The 21,148-nt window shown below is 38.9% G+C and overlaps 1 protein-coding gene across 1 annotated transcript; it reads left to right on the top strand.

Annotated features, from left to right (window-relative positions):
• The first annotated feature begins 70 nt into the window (after positions 1-70).
• Rnf11 (ring finger protein 11) lies at positions 71-20,175 on the top strand. The gene is made up of 3 exons (XM_051188452.1): positions 71-659; positions 17,059-17,228; positions 18,342-20,175. The coding sequence occupies exons 1-3, from the start codon at positions 537-539 to the stop codon at positions 18,511-18,513; spliced, it is 465 nt and encodes a 154-aa protein (XP_051044409.1). The 5' UTR covers positions 71-536; the 3' UTR covers positions 18,514-20,175.
• Positions 20,176-21,148: the final 973 nt, after the last annotated feature.

The raw sequence follows: 21,148 nt of genomic DNA, 5'->3' as shown, positions 1-21,148 counted from the left end.
GCCGGGGGCGGGGCGCAAGGGGGTCCGGGGCGGGGCCAGAACACGCACGGCGGCGTGACGTAGGCCCGGCCGGCCTCGTTCTGGCTGCCGCCGCCGCGCTTAGGCGGAGTAGGATGAGGCCCCAGGCCGCGGCTCCAGCGTCGGCAGGGGCAACAGCAGCTGAGGCAGCAGCTGAGGCAGCCGCGACGGCCGCGCCCCCCCCCTCCTGACCTGGATTAGGGCCCAGCAGCCCCGTGGCCGCCGCCGCCTCGCGGGGGGCGGGGTGGGGGAAGCGCTCCGTCTCCCCGCCCCCGCCCCCCTCAGGCTCCCGGCGCGACCCCGGCGCAGCCCGCGGCCTAGCCTCGCGCCCCCTGCCCCGGGGGCTGGCATGAGTGGCCCCTCGGCGGCGCCGGGGCGCGGGGGAGCCGCCGCCTGAGCCCCGGGCCTGCCGCCTTGGACCCCGCGGCGCCGGGCGAGCTCACCGCCGAGTGTGCGAGAGACCGGGTCACAGCTTTCTTCCTCCCCCAGATCTCACGCACACACCTCAGCCCTGGAAGATGGGGAACTGCCTCAAATCCCCGACCTCGGATGACATCTCCCTGCTTCACGAGTCTCAGTCCGACCGGGCTAGCTTTGGCGAGGGGACGGAGCCAGATCAGGAGCCGCCGCCGCCATATCAGGTAGGGGAGGGTGTGTGTTGGCGTAAGAGGGGAGGCGGCTCAGGCCCTCTGCCCTTGGCCTCCAAGGCCTAGCCTGGGGGGGGGGGGGCGTTGACCCCTTCGGGGCTGGCCTTGAGGGTGTCTGCTGCCCAGTCCCCCAGTAGAGAACGATCCTTCTTGCCTTCCCCTTGGGCACCGTTTGGGGATGGTGTTCTGCCCTTGAGTTCAGGAATCAAAGTATGTGATCATATCCCCTTGGCCGGTGTCTGATAGTTAGCTTGTGGAGTTAAGGATGACATGGTTTTCCTGCCTTTATGTCTGAATTGTGTGATTTCCTCAACAGACTACCAACAGGATTATGGGTTGTGGGTAGGTTGTCACCCCCCCCCCCTTTATAATTGTGTATATAATCCTCCCCACTCCCACCCTATCTTTGTTAATTGGTTCTTTTTACCATCTGCTTGGGAGGTAGGATTCCAAGTGGGGATTTTAGCCTCAGCTTCCTAAAGAATTAACTTGTTTATATATACATATGTGGTAATTTTTAAGCTCCAGTTTTTGCTCCACCCTGTGACACACCTTTTAAATAAGTTGACTTAATAAAACCTTGATTATCTTGAACTCTAGAGACCTTTCTGCATGACTTGGAAAATGCCATCTGTTACTTAAGGCCTTCTCTTTATCAAGAGACTCTTGAATGGCTCTTTCTAAACGATACTGAGTAAACTCCCAGGTGGACTTAAATACAATTCTTCAGTATTTTCCTGGAGAGAGGTTGCTTTTCTAACGGGGCAGTCTCCTTTGTTTTTTATGTGGTGACATCATTATCTAGTTTAGTGTTTTCCTTTCTCAATTCTATGTAAACCAGTTTCTCATCATGTGATCACATATGCTGCTGTTCTGACCCCTTCAGTGGTCTTTCATCAGTCTTCATTGTAGCCTTGCAAAAGCCTCTATTTCGAGCTTACCAAACCAGGCTGTTGACAAGTTCCTCTTAGCTCCAGGTGATCTTGCTGCTAAAAGCTTTTGCCCCAAGGTTGCCCAGGTGAACGTCTAATCCTCTTTAAGGACTCAGCTCACTATCTAAAGTCCTGACATTCTCTCCCTGAATTCCTGGACATGTCCCTCACCAACTTTACACACTTTTATAAGCAATACTGTGCCTATAATAATTCAGGCAGTTGTGTGCTCATCCTTGAAATATGTGCTCCCCCCCCCTTGTATAAGCTGAATTTGGGACATTTTCCAGGTGCTTTTATACTCCAGCATCTGACTCATAGTAGATCCTCAATAACTGAGATAAATGAAGAATAGAAGCTCTGTTTTCAGTGGTTCATGCATTATCTGTCACATAAAAATGCAATATTTACTGTATTTATGTACCCCGTTTTTCCCAACTTGTTTAAATTGTTCCAGGAGCAGAGTCTAATACTAAATGGAATCTGGATGTTTTATCGGTAGCAGGAATTGAACTGAGAGCCTTGTACATGCTAGCAAAACACAAATACAGAGCTATAATTCCCGTACACCCCCCCCTTTTTATTAAACTGTTTCATGAAGTCACTCAGACAGGCCTTGAACTTTCTGTCCTACTGCCTCAGCCTCCAGAGTTGCTAGAATTGGAGACCTATACCACCAGGCCTTCCTCTCAGGTATCTGTAGCTTACTGTTTCCCCCTCTACCATAGCTACTCAACAGATGTATTTATTGAGGTGTCATGAGCAAACTCCCCCCTTATCTATAATTTATAGCCTCTTTCTAGGAAAATTGAATTATCTGACTTGTTTTCTGTTATCCTTATCATTTTTAGAGTTTATAGGAACTCTATTTTGTCCTTTATAGAGGAACTAAATAGAGCATGATGGGTTTTAGTATTGCCAGTAGATTTTTTTGGAATGTGTTATTTTTGACAGTGAAATTGTATTGTGGTTGCCTTTTCCTGATATGAATGAATGACCTGGATACCGATATGCAAAGTGAGTATGAATTGAAAGAGTGATTACTTTAAAAGATGAGAACATAAAAAGAAAATTTTAGTCTGGCATGGTAGCTCATGCCTATCATCCTAGTGCTTAGAAGGAAGGCTGGGGTGGGAGGATTGCTGGTCTGGGCTGTGGAATAAAACCTTATCTCAAGAATTTTTAAAAGAAAGCTATAGAAATAATAATGTGTTCTTTACATATAGGCTTTTTAAAAAAAAAAAGGAATAATGTATAATTAACATAATAGGCACAGTAATGTTGACCTTTTTTTTTTTTTTTTTTTTTTTTTTTTTTTTTGGTTTGTCCAGACAGGGTTTCTCTGTGGCTTTGGAGGCTGTCCTGGAACTAGCTCTTGAACTCACAGAGATTCCACCTGCCTCTGCCTCCCAAGTCCTGGAACTAAAGATGTGCCCAACTACCATCCAGTGACTTGTTTCTTTAAAGATTAGACTCAGGCTAGACATGGTGGCATACACCTTTAGAGTAAGAGGCAGGGCAGAAGTATTTGATCTTGAGTTCCAGGCCAGCCTGGTTGAAATACCAAATTCAGGCCAGCCAGGGATAAATAGTGAAACTGTCTCCTCTGTCTGAGACTTAAGCTCCTGACTCGGTCTCCTGAGTATTTTGAGATTACAGATCTGAGCATCATACCAGGTTCTGGTTTCTTTACTAGCATCCTATCTGGTCCAGGTTTCACCCTTCTCTATACCATGTTCTCAACATAACAGCTAGAGTAATGGGACCACAGTACTCTCTCCTAAGCTCCTCAGTGGATCCATGTTTAATTTTACAATGATTAATTTTACAAAAATTCTTACAATGTTCCCTAAATCCTATTCCAGCTCTCCCCCTGGCCTTCTGGACTGTTATTAAGATAGTCTAGGTCTCAGACCTTTGTCCTGTTTATTTTCTGACTGGATTACTCCCTAGGCTTCACCATGAATGCATGACTGATTCCTTTACCTCCTTCAAGTTTTTTTGTTTTTGATGGTGGGAGAAATTTTGGGTGAGGGACTATACTGGAGGTCAAACACAGGGTCTCACACATGGTAGGCAAACACTGTGCTCTATTCCTGAAACTTTTTAAAAGGCAGAGTCACTTGTAGCCTAGGCTGGCCTCTAAGTGGCTATATAGCCAAGGATGACCTTAAAGTCCTGATAATCACATGGTAACACACTTATAATCCCTGGTGAGACTGGAAGGTTAGTTAAGGGCAGTCTAGGCTGCCTGACATTCTTGTCTTTAGGAAAAAAATAAGTAAACAAACCTAAAAAGCCAAAGGCCAACATTAAATATAAGAATTGGTTTAAAACAATTATTGATTAAAATGATTTCACATTTTTGTCCTACATATTTATTACCTGCCACAAAGTAAACATTTTATGGAAGAATGCTTGAAATCTCTATTCATAAAGTATTAGTGGAGGAGTATTTGAGGATGACACTCTGTTGAGGAGCTTATGTGGATTGGTGTGTCTCAATTTTACAGTATTTATAGATCGTCCTGACTTGTGTTGGTTCATCCTACAGTTTTGATGGTGTAAAAGTAACACATGATAGTCTATACTTTGAATTTTTTTCCCTAGACTAATGAGATATTTTATACTCTCAGGAGATTTTTGGTTTTGTTTGTATGTTTTTTCGACTTACTATGTAGATTTATCAGGGTTAACTCCACTATAGATCAAGGAATATCTTTAGTTTGAAATGGATTGTTTTAGAGACAGGGAGGGTCTCATAGTGTGTAGTCCAAGCTGGCCTTGAACTTCAGACAGTCTTGCCTCACCCTCCTAGGTGCTAGGATTTCAAGTGAGAGCCATCATGTCTATCTAAATTTGAGATTTGCCAGTCATCTCTTGTTCTATACTTTTGGTTGTAGTGATAGACAGGATCTGATACCATGGCTTATGCTAGCCCTAACTCCCAAAGTCCTACTTGCCTCAAGTATAGATAGCTAAGGTTTTCTTTTGGGAGTATGGTTGTGTGTGCATTTGTTTGGAGGCTGGATGACAACCTTAGCTATCATTGCTCAAATGCTGTCACCTAGATTTTTCTTGAGATAGGGTTTCTCATTGATTTGGTGCAAGGTTGATTGGTTGGGGAGCACCATGGATCCATATGCCTCCAGCTATCCAGCTCTACCAAAGTCAGCTTTTTTGCATAGATCGTGGAGACCAAAGTCAGGTCATCCTGCTTACAGCAAGCACTTTACCATCTTTCCTTTAGTTTTAGACTCATGGACCTGTTTTCAAATTCTGACTCTAGTGCATACTTGTAAAATATGAAAAAAGAACACAAGAAAACATTCATATTATTTTATAATGAGTAAGGCTTCTCTTTGTATTATGTCATTAGCATGTGTGAATATACACAAGGCCAAAAATTTTCACTATTCAGTTTTTTTGTTTGTTTTTGGTTTTTTGAAACAGGGTCTTTTTGTTTCTGAGATAGGGTCTCTCTCAATCTGAACCTCACCAATTTGGCTCCAAGGATCTACCTCTATCACTGCCTTCCTAGCACTGAGATTACAAGTATAATGTGCTTCACTGTGCCCAGTCAGCCTATATTTGGGTGGGTGCTGGTGATCCAAAATCAAGCTCTCATGTGGTAAGCTGAACCCACAGCCCTGAATAAAGTACAATTTAAAGTACAATTTTGTTCTTAAAAGGTATAGTCCAGAGAATTTGGAGAGATGGTGCAGTGATTAAAGTAAAAGCCTTCACCCAGAGGACCTGAATTTTGTTCTCAGCACTCTTAGTTTGTCACAATTATCATAACTACCGTTTCAGGGGACCCAATGCCCTCTTCTGGCCTTACACAGGTATACAGGTACAAACAACTTTTCCTTTCTTTCTTTCTTTTTTTTTTTTTTGAAGAGTCCCAAGTCTGTCCTATATACTTTAGACTATCAGGACTAGAGAGATGACTCAGCAGTTAAAATCACTTGCTGCTCCTGAAAGACCCAAATTCTGTTTCCACCACCCACATTGGTCTCTGTGGTTTTCTGCGTGTGTATGGTTCACATACATAAAATAGATATTGCTTAAGTTGCCCTTGCTTGTCTGAAACTGGTTATGTAGAGCAGATAGCAGTTCAGAGAAGCTACCTACCATACCTAGGTTAGCTGTTAGTAATTTCATAATTTTAGGTTTTCCAGATCACCTTCTTCAAATGAGAATGATATAGTAAACTTTTCAAATTTTCTCACTGATGTACACATCACTGTAAATACTGTAGACAAGCAGGAGGTAGACGTTCAAGGCCAGCCTGCATGACATCATTGTTTGAAAAACAAATCAAAATGCTGACACCCAGTAACTATTTGAGTGACTAGCATAGAAATGTGCCTTTTTCTCCTTTATTGCAATTAACTTAATTGAGATTCTCATTAATTCCTGCAACATAGCTTAATTGATATCTTCTCTACCCATTCCCTTCTACCTTGCCCCAGATCAGATCCTTTGTGGATTAATCCTTAGTGATTCTTTGTGACTAATCACTGAAATTGTGGTTTTATTCTATGCCTTTCCAGCCCTTTAAAGCCCTGTATTTTCTCTTATACAACTTGTAGTTCAACTTGACAGAACAGTTTGCCCTCTCTGGTTCAGTTTTTTTTTTTTTTGGGGGGGGGGGTTATGTGCATGCACTTGTGGGTATGCCCACACAACTTTGGGTGTACTTGTGGGTATAGGTATGATAATCAGAGGATAACTTTGCAGGTGTCTTCTTCCACTTTTATAGGAATTCAAGGATCAAACTCAGGCTTGCATGTTTGGTCCCAAGTGTCTTCCTACAAGCCATCTCATAGACAATTATTGAAATTTTTGTTATTTATGTCTTGACTTTGAACTGAGTCATTGGGTCAAATGTTATTAAGGATGCCTGTTCCTTTAAGAGTAGGACAGTCTGCATCAACAGTTTAATTCTAGAGCTAATTATAGAGTAATATGAGAAGATGGGGCCATGAGATGAGTTACTTGGTATAAAAAGTCTGAACTTGATTTTCCTTTTTAGATAAAACTTGGTTTTAGATCTCAATTTCATAAACTACTTGATATAGGAGAGATTGATTCTTTTGTTTGTTTTCTAGATAGTGTTTCTTTATGTAGCCTTGGCTGTCCTGGAACTCACTTTGTAGACCAGGCTGAACTCAAAATTAAGAGTTTACCACTGCTTCCTAGTGCTGAGGTTAAAGGCATTTGAGAACATGCCCAGTAGATTTTTGTTTGTGTGCCTGTTTGTGGCAAAGTCTCAAGTAGCTCAGGCTGGACTTGAACACTAGGATTTTTGGCATTTGCCATCATGCCCACCATGAGTCTGTTTTTCAGGGCTTTATTTCTGAATGAAAAAAAACAAACAAAAAAAATCAAATGGCTACTGTAATGAGTAAGGTTTTTCCTCCCGCCGCCGGTCTTGTCCCGCTGCCACGCCGGCCCCAATTAACACACAGAGACTCTGTATATGATATAATTCTGTTGTCCAGTTACTAGTTTCTTTTCGGCTAGCTCTGTGTTAATTATTAACCCGTTTCTATGTATTTCCACGTGGTCTTACCAGCGAGAGAGGCGGCTGGTGGTTCTAGTCTCTCCAGACTCTCCATGTTGACCCCTCCTTCCTATTTCCTCCTTGTCTCCTAGTCCCTCCTATCTCCTTTCCTATTGGCCAACAGTGCTTTATTCATTACCAGTATGAGAAACATATATACATAATGGCATCTCCCATCAGGCTACTGTGAATTTTTTTTCAATCCCCCTCCAAAATGTGTCATTTCTTTGCTTTCTTTTTCCTTAGTTAATTTTTGTTTTATTTTCTTTTAGTCAGGGTGAAGTCCAGAAATGGGGATAGTAAATTGGAGGGTACTCACAGATATAATAAAAAACAGGGTCTTACTTTGTGGACCTGGATGACCTGGAATTGCTATGTATGACAGGCTGCTCTTAATTAAATTAATTCACAGAGCTATCTGCTTGTGCCTTTCCAACTGCTGGGATTAAAGGTGTGCAACTGCATACACACAAATGCACATGAGCCCCCCCCCCAGGAAGAAATGATACTTTTTTTAAAAAACTGTTTTCTGAATATTGCCTTCACATACAGGGTTAAAGATGATAGGTTTCTATTCTGTATTCAAATAAGTTGTCAAGTAAATGAAGAGTTACTAGCAGGTGTTTTGGCATTATGGTGTCATCTGCAAATGTGTTGGACCATGTATAACTGTCCTATGAAATGTGGCCATGGGATGCAGGTTGCTTTGTTTAGTAAGTAGACAATTTGAGTTTTGGAGGTAGATACTGGTAGTGATTATATGTCATATTACTAAACTATGAACTTAAATGATATTTAAGGTGGTAAAAATGGGGAAATTGTGCTATAAAATGCCTAGAAGTTTTTCTTACCATGCTATTTAATGTGGATTACCAGTACAGGATTTTTAGATATCTCTCTCTCTCTCTCTCTCTCTCTCTCTCTGTGTGTGTGTGTGTGTGTGTGTGTGTGTGTGTGTGTGTGTGTGTGTGTGTTCATGTAGAAAAGATCAGCTCCCTTACAGCTGGAGTTTGTTGGTTGTGAGCTGCCAAATGTAGATCCCCGGAACCTCTTCTGAAAGAGCAGTATACTGTGTGCTCTTAAATGCTGAGCCATATCTCCAGTCTTAAAAAACATGTCTTTTAATTAAATAACTAGCCTGATGTGTGCTCCTCTCAGGAGCAGATAAGTAATTATCTTGTTAGTTAACTAGAAAGCATGCAGTAAAGTAACTACAGAATCTGAAAGTGTAGAAATGAAGAAAACATTCCTTCAAATATATTTCTCAGTAGAAATTTTTTAAATTTCTGAATATTCAAAAATTATTCTTAAAATTTATTATTTCATGTGGGTTAGGAGTGCATGTCAAAAAACTTGCAGGAGTTGGCTCTCAACCATGTAGGTCTTAGGGATCAAACTTAAGTCAGCATGCTTTCTTATCAACTGAGCCCACTTGTATCCTCTTTCAGTATGTTTGAGACACCAAGGAGAAAGGAGAAGTGATGAATCCCTTGCTTTCAAGGAATTAGCTGACATTTTAGTTCAGGAGATAAGACTAGTATAAGACTATTATGCCTAGGTGTACATGACATACATACTTGTTTGACCCCCTGAAATTAGGGGTATGGTATTTGAGCCACCATATGGATGCTGGGAATGGAACCTGGATTTTTTGCAAGAGCAATAAGTGCTCTTAGCCAGTAAGCCACCAGTAGTCCCTAATACAGATTTTTGAAGTCTGCATAACTATATGATAGTGTAGTGAATCATGAATTTGAAATTTAATTGATGAAAGCTTCCTATGAAATCTTACATGGAACCTTACTATAAAAGTGAATAAAAACAATTGAGGTGCCCTGGTTAGGTAAATTTATAGTTGAAAGAATTTATCAGTAGATGGAAGACACAAGTTAAGAGTTCAGGGAGGTGCAGAATCATGTACAGTTAAAGTAACATATAAATGGGGATGTGACTGCTTACCTAGCACAAAGCCTCTGGGCTCCATCTCCAGCATATGTCCTAAGTATGCTGGTACTACTTTGACCTACTTTGACCTTTGATCTACACATACTTAAATAAAAAAAAATATGTATATATAATTTTAGGCACTTGAGACAAGTTATATTTTGCTGATAAAAACAATAGTAATTTTCTCCATGTAATACTAAGTAAAAGGAAAACCTGAGAGATTATATTAAGTGCTAGAATATAAAGATAATTCTTTTTCTGCTCTTAACATATTTGTAAATATGGCCAATATTTGTTGGTTGTTTTATGGTACCTGGGATTGAATCCCAGGGCCTTGTGAATGCCAGGCAGCCACTTTACTGCTAAGCTGCCATTGTTGTACTGTTAAAACATTTGAAGTGTACATTTTCTTGGGAATGACTGGATTTTGTTTTATTTTTTGAGACAGGGTTTCTCTCTAACATTTCTGGGTGTCCTGGAACTCATTATGTAGATCAGACTGGCCTCAAACTTAGAGATCCGCTTGCCTCTGTCTGAGTGCTGGGATTAAAGGTGTAAACCACCACTACCTAGGTATGACTGGATTTTTTAAAATTCTCTTTTACATTTATTTACTTACTTGGGAGAAAGTGACACATGTCACAGTATACATGTGGAGGTCAGGATAACTTGCAGGGATTCTCTTTCCACCATCTGTGTTCTAGAGCTCAAACTCAGATAGTTAAGAAAGGCTCTAAGCATGGTGACACTTTTAATCCCAGCATTTGGGAGGCAGAGCCAGATGGATCTCAAGTGAATTCCTGAACAGCCAGAGCTATAGAGAGAACCTGTTTTTAAAAAAAAAAAAATTTTAATTAAGAATTAAAAAAAAATTAGATACAAAAAAATGTTTTAAACGCTTTAAGATAATTGTACTTAGTTGTATTTTAACCAATTTATTTAAATCATGGAAAAAAATGTGTCCCAGCAACAAAGTGGTAGAACTCTTGGTAGTAAAGATGGTGGGATATGTTTCTCATCTTTGTGCCATGGAGCATTTTAAAAAAAGCGTTGGTGGTGCACATCTTTAGTCCCAGTACTCAGGAGGAAGAAGCAGGTGGATCTGAGTTCATGGCCACCCTGGTCTATGGAGTGAGTTCCAGGACAGGCTCCAAAGCCATACAGAGAAACCCTGTACCCAAACAAACAAACAAACAAACAAAAAACATGCAAGCAGTTTCTATATGAAAATAACCACCAGGTTGTGGTGGTATGCATCTGTAATCTAGCATTGGACAAATAAGTGAAATAGGAGAGGGCAACCTCAGCCAACCTGTGACTACTCTGAACTACACTATAGACTGTTTTCAATCAAAACCAAAAACCCTTATAATATGGGCAGATGACATTGCTGTAAACAGCTTCATGTTTCAGTTCCAAAGTTAATTATGCCAGTGAGCTTTTATAGTTTTACCTGAGAATAATAGGATGAGATGATTTTGACAGGAGAGGGGCTGAAAACCCTGACTTTTCAGTGTGTTAGACAAGAACTCTACTACTGACTGAACGATTATCCCTCTGAAAATACAGGTTTTAATTTTAGCCATGACCAACTTACTTCATTATTGAGCTTTTGAGGTCCTCAAAGTTTTGACTAACCCTAGGTCATATGAAACCACTCTTGTATTTTCTAAAAGAGTTTTGCATTGTTTGACATAGGATCTCACTAACCCAGGCTATACTAGAACTTACTGTTTGCAGTTTACTACTGAGCCTTATGCCCCTGAGAAAAAAATCTGAAAGCAAGACAACCCAATTTTTCACTTCAAGATTTATAGAAACTGACATATGGTAAAATTGAATTGTGTAGTAGAAAAAATACCTGCAGTATACTGTGTAGTAGTCCAATGCATTATTGATGCCTTTGGATTGTTTATTAGAAAATAATCACCTGTACAGAAAGATCAGCACATCTGAGTAGAGTGTAAAAAAAAAAATCTAGCTAGTTGGGCTAATTTTAGGTGACCTCCAGAAATTCAGGTTTTAGGTGATTCCTGTTTTTTTTCTTTATACCTCAATCTAAAATATTTCACTGAGGTTTTAGGAAATGCTATCACTTTAGTAAGTTTATAAATGTAAATTTTAATTAAAATAACTATATCATATCCTTCCCTCCAGCCCCTTCCATGTCTCCCTCCTGCTCCATCTGAAGTTTGGCCGCTTTATTCTTGTTACATACATTCCATATATAAATACAGATATGTAAATACAACCCTCATAGTCTTCTGTTTAGTGGCACTCATATTCATGCTTTCAGATTTTTCCTCATATATATGTAATTTATATATATATATAATCATATATATGATTTCAGGGATGACCATTTGGAGTTGGATAACTAATTAGGGGCTTATCCTTGTTGAGAGATCCTTATCAATTGTCACTAGTTGCCTATAATTCTTTGTCAAGGGGTGAGGCCTGGTGAGAATCCCATCCCCACCCTCATCCTACCCCTCCCCACCCCCGGCAAAGAACAATTTCTCATGTCAACATAAAAAGCAAAACTGTATCCTTTTCTCTGTCATTTAAAAAAAAAATTAATGCTCCATACATTTAAGAGCTATACTCAAAGATAATGCAATATTGGTGGTGGGGATGGTGGTTAATGTGAATTCATACAGACTGGGCTACAGAATAATAGAAGCAAGCAATATAACTCAGAAAACAGAGTATATCCTTATGGCCTTGGGTTAGACAAAACTTGCTTAGATCTGATGCCAAAAGCTCTGTGATCAGAAAATGTTTGTCTCATCAAAATTAAAAACTTGTGCTTTGGCAGCTGGAGGTATAGCTCAGTGGGAGAACACTTGTCTGGCATGTTCAAAGCCTTGGGCAAGATCCTTGGCACCTTCAGCAAAGGAAAAATAAACATGTACTACTATTGAAACTTTTATTGAGTTAAATATTAGGGAGTAAACCTGAGAGAAACAGAGTAATGAAGAAACGATCACCTGTTCTCTTTTCCACCTTCCTGGATTGAAAAGCTGGCCCATCTTCCTCAACCCCTCCTTATTCCTCCTGTGTGTGTCTCTAGCTTCCTCTAAGTAGGCCAGAAAACTCTATGGTCCTCTCTGTCCTGCTGAATATGGACTCCACCCTCCGAACCAAGGTCGGATTCCTGTTGGCAGTCTCTGAGAGGTAACAAATCTCCTGCAGCATACTATAAAGAACAATAGGTGAAAAGATTCATAGAAGACAAGAAAATTTTCACAAGTCATTTCTCTAGATGGTATTTGGCCTATAAAAAAGATGGACCTAATTTTTAAAGAGCAGCAACCCAAAAGATGATTAACACTATTCACAATCAGCTACCGTTTCATACCTACTAGAGTGGTTAAAATAAGATAGACAAATAAGTTTTAGTAATGATGAAAAAATTGGGACTATCACTTATTCATTCCTGGTGTAAATTCAAAGGTTTGGGAATCCGGCAGTTCTTCAAAATCTTGTGGAGAGTTTCGCTCCTGAGTGTGTACCAGAGAAATGTCCAAAGTCTTGTGAGTGTATTTTCATAATAGTGTGATTTTATGACAACTAAATCAAAACAACCCAAATGTATATCAGTGACTGTGTAAATTGTTATATATCCAGAGGATAGAATAGCAAAAAGGAAAAAAAATGCAGTTCTAATACATGCTGGGGAGTGTAGGTAAGCTTTGAAAGCATTCTGAGATTAAAGGTATACGCCACAATACTTAATACTTGCATAAGAGTGCAAATACCCAGAGGTCAGAAGAGAGCATCCCTGGAGTTGTAGTCAGTTGTGAGCTCCCCCAAATGGATGAACTTGAATCCTTTGCATATGTACTCAGAATGTTAATTGTTGAGCCATCTCACTAGCCCCCTAATTTTAATAAAATGGGGCTGAGGTTATGGTTCAGTTCTTGTTTGCTTAACCTACGTGAAGGTTGGAATGTGAGGATGTTTTGAACACTAATTATAATCTTGTAGATGTAGTACATGACTGATCTCAGCAACTCAGGATGTAGAAGCAGGAGGATCAGAAGTTCATCCTTGGCTACTAAACAAGTCTAGGCTACATAACCTACCTTAAACAAGAAATACCAGCCCACCTCCCTGGTTGAAGTTCTTTTTGAAACATGCAGGCCACTCTGGTTTATACCATTAAATATAAAGTGGTATTTCCATACCATAGATGATATGCAGGTTTTTATTTCTCTTTGTATGTATCTTTTGAGAACTACATATAAATGTAATCTTGCTTTGCTGGGGTTCTCCCCCCACCCTTTTATGGTCAAAATTAATGAATTATCCGAACTAAAACATAAACTTAAGACCAACTTCCGAATCTTCCTTTTTATGGACTTAAATGTAAGTGTGGCAAAATTTAGAGAAAGCATTCCCAGTAAGAGACTGCAGCTGGAGAGGAGGTGGTGCCAGTAGCATCGTGTAAGGAGAAAAATCAAGAGTAAGCTCTCATTTCCTACTGGCTGAAAATATACAGCTGTTGGTGACAGGCTGCATTCTTTAGTAGTGACTTTATTTTTCCTTCACCACAAGCCAGACTTGTACTATTTCCAGCCTTGGATATTATTTAGGCATGTCCCATTGCATTGTTTTAGTTTCGGAAATTGTATCATATTCTCTAACTTGAATAAAACAATTTTTGAGAGAGTCTCATGTAACATAAGCTGCCCTCAAATTTGCTGTATAGTCAAGGATGTCCTTGAACTTCTGCCTCCACCTGAATTGCAGGGGTTACAGGTATATTCTACCATGCTGGAATTAAATCCAGCTTTATACTGCAGACATATTTTACATTTTCTCTTTTGGGGGTGGAGGGGCAGGGTTTCTCTAAGTGGCCCCGGCTCTCCTGGAACATACTATGTTGACCAGGCTAGCCTCAAAGTACAAAATCTTCTGCCTCTGCCTCTCAAATGCTCAGATTAAAGGCACATTTTACATTTGCATGTATTTCTTTTTTTGTGGGGGGGGAGGGAGTGTTCAAAACAGGGTTTCTCTGTGTAGCTTTGTAGCCTGTTCTGGAACTCACTCTGTAGACCAGGCTGGCCTTGAACTCAGATCCGCCTGCCTCTGCCTCCTGAGTGCTGGGATTAAAGGTGTGCTGTCTAGCATGTTTCTTCCTTTATGTTAAGGTTAGGGCCTTATTATTGACAACATTTGTCATTCTATATAGATGCTTTATTATATATATAACAAGGCCATAGGTTTGAACTCCAACACAATAATAGCAAATGTTACAGAATCTTCTTAGTGTTTCAGAACTTGCCTTTTTTTTTCTTTTTCCTTTTTTTTGGGGGGGGGATGGGAGGATGTGGGTATCTAACCCTATCATTTCCCTTTCCCTTTGCCCTGTCTGAGCATATTTAATCACCATATTTTCCTGTTCTGGAGGAAAATTTTAATTTAAAATTATCCCTTTAGGGCAAATACTTTTTAAACCCCACTCCCCCCCCCATGCAGATTCATGTGAGAAACCAAAGCATTAAGGAAAATACTATTTTGAAATATATTTGCTTCTCCAGTTATGAATTCCATATTATCTCAAAATGTGGATTTGTAGAACAAATGGTTGGATAAGACTCTATAATACAGTGCTTGAGAAGTTAAGACAAGAGGCCAGCATGGGTTTACATATCAAGACCCTGTTTTAAAAAGGAGCTTGAGATTGCTTAGCAAATAATAGGTATTCCAAATGTGAGGACCTGAGTTTCTTACATCAATCCCTAGATCCACATAGAGGAAGGAGAGGATGAATTCTCTCAAGTTGTTTTCTGACCTCAAACACAAATACTAATACAGAAATATAACTAAAGGGGGAAAAATCAGTAGAATAAAGGGAAAGGAGGAAGTTGGAGGAATCAGAGGATAAACTAGCTACCTTGCGTGACTAAATGAGGTCATCATAGAGTGGCCTAGATACTGAGCTCCTGTATTATTTGTGGTTTCCTTACCTCTTATTTGTCTATTACTTGAGAGATTTGCACTATGTATATCTGGCTAATCTAGAACTTGGGGTATAGATCAAGCTGGCCTTAAGCTGGAAGCAGTCTTGCCTCTACTTTCCCTGTGCTAGGGTTATAGTATGTATGTACCACACCACTTGCTATGTGGAGCCCTGAGGTTCAGATGTATTAATATGCCAGGTCTGAAATTCTATGAAGTGACCCCCCCCAAAAAAATTATACTTACCTATCATTAACCTAGGTAGACAACTAGGTAGAAATTATTCAGTTAAGAAGGTAGTAGAAGAAACAGAAATACAGAAATACAGTTTGGTTTTGGACCCAAGTTAAATCTAAAGCAGTAAGCCCAGTATTGTCACTTGGAGAAGAAATACTGGTTACAAAATTCTGATGTTACATGATATAGATTATAGAACTATGAGTACCTTAAATTTTCTATTTTGTTTTGTTTTGTGTTTTTGAGACAGGATTTCTCTGTGTATCCCTGACTGTCCTGGAACTCACAGAGATCTGCCTGCCTCTACCTCACAAATGCTGGGATTAAAGTTGCACGGTCCACCACTGTGTGCCCCCCCTACACACACCAAATCGGGCAGATTTGTTTTGGAATTATATGCCTGGAGCACAGATAATTACTCTTAGTAACTCTATAGCAAAGTAACTATCTTTGTATTCTTAGATAGAAATGGTTACAACCAAAAAAAAAAAAAAAAAATGGTTACAACCAGTGAACTCAGGTTATTCTTGTAGAAATACGTACCTAAGGGCCTTTCCATTCAGAAATAGCCGGTCTTCAAGTATGTTTTGGCAAACTTTTCCTACTGATTGATACTTTGTGCTTACACAGACTTTTGAAGGCCAGTGTCTCTACTAATTAGTGATTTTTCATAAACTCATAATTACCTTTTTTGTGTTGTTTGTATATAGGAAATGATTACTTGGTTTATATTTTGAGGTAAGAGGAGATGGCAGAAGTGAGTACAATTATCAGTCACTCCTAAAAATATACTTCCAAAACAAAACCAAAAGACTGTGGCTTGAACTCAAGTTTTAATTAGGTATTTAACAATGGGCTACAGGTTCCAGGAAATGTTTGATACAATAAACTGAAATGAAACCCTGGGGTAGGTTACATTTTTAGTAGACTTTCTTTGTTCCATCCTATCAAAGACTGTTCTATACAAAGAAGGAGAGCTTGTCCATGGTGAAGTTTGCCTTTAATCCCAACAGAGGTAGGTCTGCATAGAGAGACCTTGGCTTAAACTAAAAAGATGAAAAGAAACAGGAGCAAATATAGACAGCCCTTGTCATAAATGATTTTATAAATTTACTTTCACTATAATCCAATTTTTTTGAGTCAGTCTCACTGTATTGTTCAGGCAGGCCTCAAACTCACCTTGATACTTCAATCTCTGTTGGAATTAAAGGAGTGTGAAACCACATCTGGCTCCAGTACATCTTTGTTGATTTTGAAATGCTGTTCTGCAGTCATCGAGTAGCCAAATTGTAATCCTAACTGATACATATTTAAGCTTTCACGTGTATTAATGTGTGGTGGTAAGGACAACACTAAAAGTTCACTACAAAAGTTAAATAAGATTCTCTTTAAATATGAGTTGAGGCACAATTTAAATAACTTGGTCAATGTTGTACATAGTTAATAAGCATCATAGTTAGATTTGTTTGCATTGAAATTTGCTTACTAAATATAAAACTTTGAAGAAGTGTGTCTAAGAAGATGCTCACATTCTCAGTTATAGTGTAAAGGGTCACTCCCATTTTTGATCTTATAGACAAGAGTGTCTATATGACTTGACAAGTCAGTGAGATACAGTCAAGACTGCTGCATGCTTATTCAGCCTCCTGCTTATCACGGGGCCTATTTTTTCTTCTCTGGCTAAGTAATTTAATACACCCCAGAAAATGGTTTTAATTTTTTTTTGCACTTTAATATTTAGGAACAAGTTCCCGTCCCCGTCTATCATCCAACACCTAGCCAGACTCGGCTAGCAACTCAGCTGACTGAAGAGGAACAAATTAGAATAGCTCAAAGAATAGGCCTTATACAGCATCTGCCTAAAGGAGTTTATGACCCTGGAAGAGATGGATCAGAAAAAAAGATACGAGAGTAAGTAGTAGAGATTTGTATGTGTAGCGCTTTTTTCTTTTTTTTTTTTTTTTTTTGGATGATGCTACTGGGTGTCTATCCATCCATAAACTCTAGCTTTTTGAATTTGTCTTTTTCTCATTTATTTAGGAAGCTTATGAAATTTATATTGGAAAAAGTTAAATGTAGCAATAAAGGATAAGTCTTGCATTCTGATAAATATAGTTGCATGTCCATTTAGATGATAGTTAAAACCATTTACCTATATAAGTGTGACATTTCTGGTAGTTTATTTTATGAAATTGACTTACCAGTTTTCCAAGGAGTTAAAACTTGTTTTTTAAAAAGAGTTAAACCTCTTTTAAAACTCTTGAGCTAATTAATGTCCTCAGTATTTATACCCCATTCCATGCCAAATGCATACTAAAACTTAGGTACAAAGTGTTTACTTACAAAGTTTTATTGAGGGGCAAAAATATAAACTCTGTAAATGTCCACCAGTAGAGGTATGGTTGAGTAATTTGTGATTAAGAAATTTTTTTAGCCAGGCATGTTGGTACACGGCTTTAATACCAGCACTTGAATAGCAGAGGCAGGCAGATATCTGAGTGCAGATTTTGCATTGGTTTTGAGACAGTATATATATAGCCTTGGCTGGCCAAACTCACAAAAATCCACCTGCTTCTGTATCCAGAGAACTAGAATTATAAAAGTGTACCACCACTCCAGGCCCAGCCATTCAGTTTTTACATGCTCCTATTAACTCTGAAAACTCAATGCAAGGAAATAATTGATCTGATTTCCTACCTAAAGCATCACAGATGTCTCCTGTAATAATGTAACTATTTTCAGGCACAGCATGAGTTTGATACTTAATGTAGTCTGTTTCTCTTTGCTCAGTTAGTTGCTTTCCAGGCTTATACATTAACAAGAGATCAAAATAAAAGAATATTGATGGATCAAAGCATGTGAGGAAAATTTCAATTTATATGCTTTGATAATGAAATTTATTTACCTTAGGTGTGTATTTTGCTTGTATATATGTGTGTGCATTTGGGTTAACACTGTCTTTGTAAAGAATATTCTGGGATAGGCCATTTATGGGAACTTTTCATTTCTTCCTTGTTTCTACAGGTGTGTGATCTGTATGATGGACTTTGTTTATGGGGACCCAATTCGATTTCTGCCGTGCATGCACATCTATCACCTGGACTGTATAGATGACTGGCTGATGAGATCCTTCACGTGCCCCTCCTGCATGGAGCCAGTTGATGCAGCACTGCTTTCATCCTATGAGACTAACTGAGCCAGGGTCTCTCGTCTGACTTCAAGTGAACCATCATTTTGGGTGGTTTTGATCTTTTGTCACTGAGCCCAAAGAGCCAGGGATTAGGAATTAAGATCATGCACAAAAGTTTCCTAAAAATTCCTGGATGGCTGCAGATGTTGAGGAAAGTATGTGATATTTTAGAAACTTACGGGGAAAGTAGGATGGATGGTATTTTTATGTAAAGCCTTGACCCAGTGTTTAAAATATAATTGTTATTAGACCTTGTTCTTGCTCCAGTACATAGGAATTGTGTAAAGTGTTACAGCAACTGTACATGTTTAAATTGTGTGTGTTGAAGATTAGGAAAAAGATAGTTGTTATTTTTCCTAAATGAAATAAGTTTCTTCTCCCTTCCACCCAAATTCTTTTCTGAAAAGTTACTGGCATTTGGGTCAAGGTTTTATTAAAAGCTACATTTTATAACACTGGCACAAAAAAAAAAAGTAGTTGTAAGCTTGTTTGCACAGTTCTTTTTTTCCATTGGAAATGGAATTCATTGCCTTAGGTCTTTTTAAATAGTGTATTATTATCGTTGGGGCTGGCTCTATGCTTGAAAACCAGTTTATTTATAACCTGTTGTAAGTGCTATATTCTGTTTGCAGTTAGGAAATGCAGAATTCAAAGTGATCTCCTAGCTTGTAAGCAAACTGAGATGCACTATCCCTTTTCTATTAAAAATGAATTGATGTGTCAGGAGGAAACCAACGCTAGCAAAATGGATTTGATATCCCCTTCCTTGTGTGTCTTATCTTATTGTTTTGGTTGTTAATATGGTGATAATTGAAAGTCAAGTTGAAATTTAAATATTAATATTCTGATTTATTGAGCTTTGAACTATGCCACTACACTTATGTAAAAAATGAAGGTGGCACCATGGTGAAACTTAACAAGTAGTTTTCCAGCAGTAACAGTTTTGATTCTCTTCTGTGACCTCTTTCCCCATGTCTGGAACCATAGCAAAAGGATACTGCATCTCTTGTTACTGTAGTGCTGAGGTTATGGAGTTACAGAAACACATCTAGTCTGGAAAGGTGTCTGTTAAGTCTGGCTAAGTGACTGGCAAGAAAGGTAAATGTGTTTCATGTTTCACATACCAATGCAGCAGGATTTGTATAACCATATGACTTCATAGTTGTGATCTCAAAGGAACTTCTTTCCTTTTTCTTGCAATTAATGTAAGAATACTCCAAGTCTCTAAACTTCTGAAGTGTTAGAGGTAGAGATGGTCTAGTAAAGATGTAATGTTTTATCCATTTAGCATGTGTTTATTTCTCCTTCTGTTCTCAAGGTGATTTGTTCCTTCAACCCAGTGATATTGAGAGCAAAAGAGCTCTCTACCTAACAAATCAGAAATGATTCTTTTATATTGTATTGAGTATCTAACACCTTTTTTACATCAAAAGTTTCTTGAAGGTTCTTCCTAATTGCATTATAGAAGAAATTATGTCATAGTTAATTGGCATTCAGCAGAAGCATTCATATGTTGTTTAATTTCCCAACAAACCCCATGATGGTATGACTTAACTTGGAAAATACTGAAATTAGATTATCAGGTTCTGTTAAATTGATACATATACCTTGCTTAATTTCTGTTTATTAATTTATATCCATCCAATTATAAAGTAAATTTGGAGGAAACAGCTGGAGTTGTGCTATATTTTCAGTGATAATTATTTTTTAATTCTTATATTTTATGTCATCAGATATTATAGTCAGGCTTTTTTCCTAGGTTCTCAAAATTAGTAAATGAACTTTTCCCAGTTGTTTTTTATGTTGCAGCCTTTGGTTAAAAACAAAACACTTCTGCCTCAGGGGCCAGTAGAGAGCTGAGTACTCTTGGGTACTTCCTGTCTTTGACTTTCTTCTGCATATACCATGTTAATAACCATTTTGGCATCTACTAAATGGTTAAAATTATAACATGGCCATGAAGCACTTAAAGTTGAGAACTGGTTACATGTTTCCCAGAATATCTAATCCTTAAAAGAAATCCACACATGAAGATTCAGACTTCATTTCAAATCATTTTTCTTTATAGATCAATTTAAGGCTTAGGGAGGTATTTCTCATTGCTCTAAAGCTTCCTTAACTAAATAGGTCTAACCTGATCAGAAATGGGTAAGATATGTTTGAGTTTAGCTACAGGATTTGAAATGTCTGGAAAGGTTAACTAGAAAATGGGAGAGGGGAGCTTATGCAAGTTAAATACTTGGATATATTTTTAAGTTTGTTTACATTCTTATAAGAAATCTCTTAAATTGGTGTTGGAAGACTTAACCCCGCCCCTGTGTATTGTGTATTTGTGTATTTCACAGAACATAGGGTGTTAAGTTTCCTTATATAAAATGTTCCTTTGTTAGGGAGAAAGCATTTTTAGAATTTTATTTATATATATGGATATTTTGCCTGTATGTCTAACCCTGTCTTCTTTCCCGGTGCCTGTGGAGGCCAGAAGAGGGTGTCAGATCTCTTGGAAATGGAGTTACAGACAGTTGTGAGTCTCCATGTGGGGTTGGAATTTTGTCCTCTGGGAGAATAGCCAGTGCTGAGCCATCTCTCCAGCCCAGAAAGAAGCATTTTACTGGTTAAAGTAAACCAGTGCAACCTGTGG

The sequence above is a fragment of the Phodopus roborovskii genome, unplaced genomic scaffold (assembly GCF_943737965.1).
Source record: "Phodopus roborovskii unplaced genomic scaffold, PHOROB, whole genome shotgun sequence".
NCBI lineage: Eukaryota > Metazoa > Chordata > Mammalia > Rodentia > Cricetidae > Phodopus > Phodopus roborovskii.
This window is presented reverse-complemented; position numbering and strand designations above follow the sequence as displayed.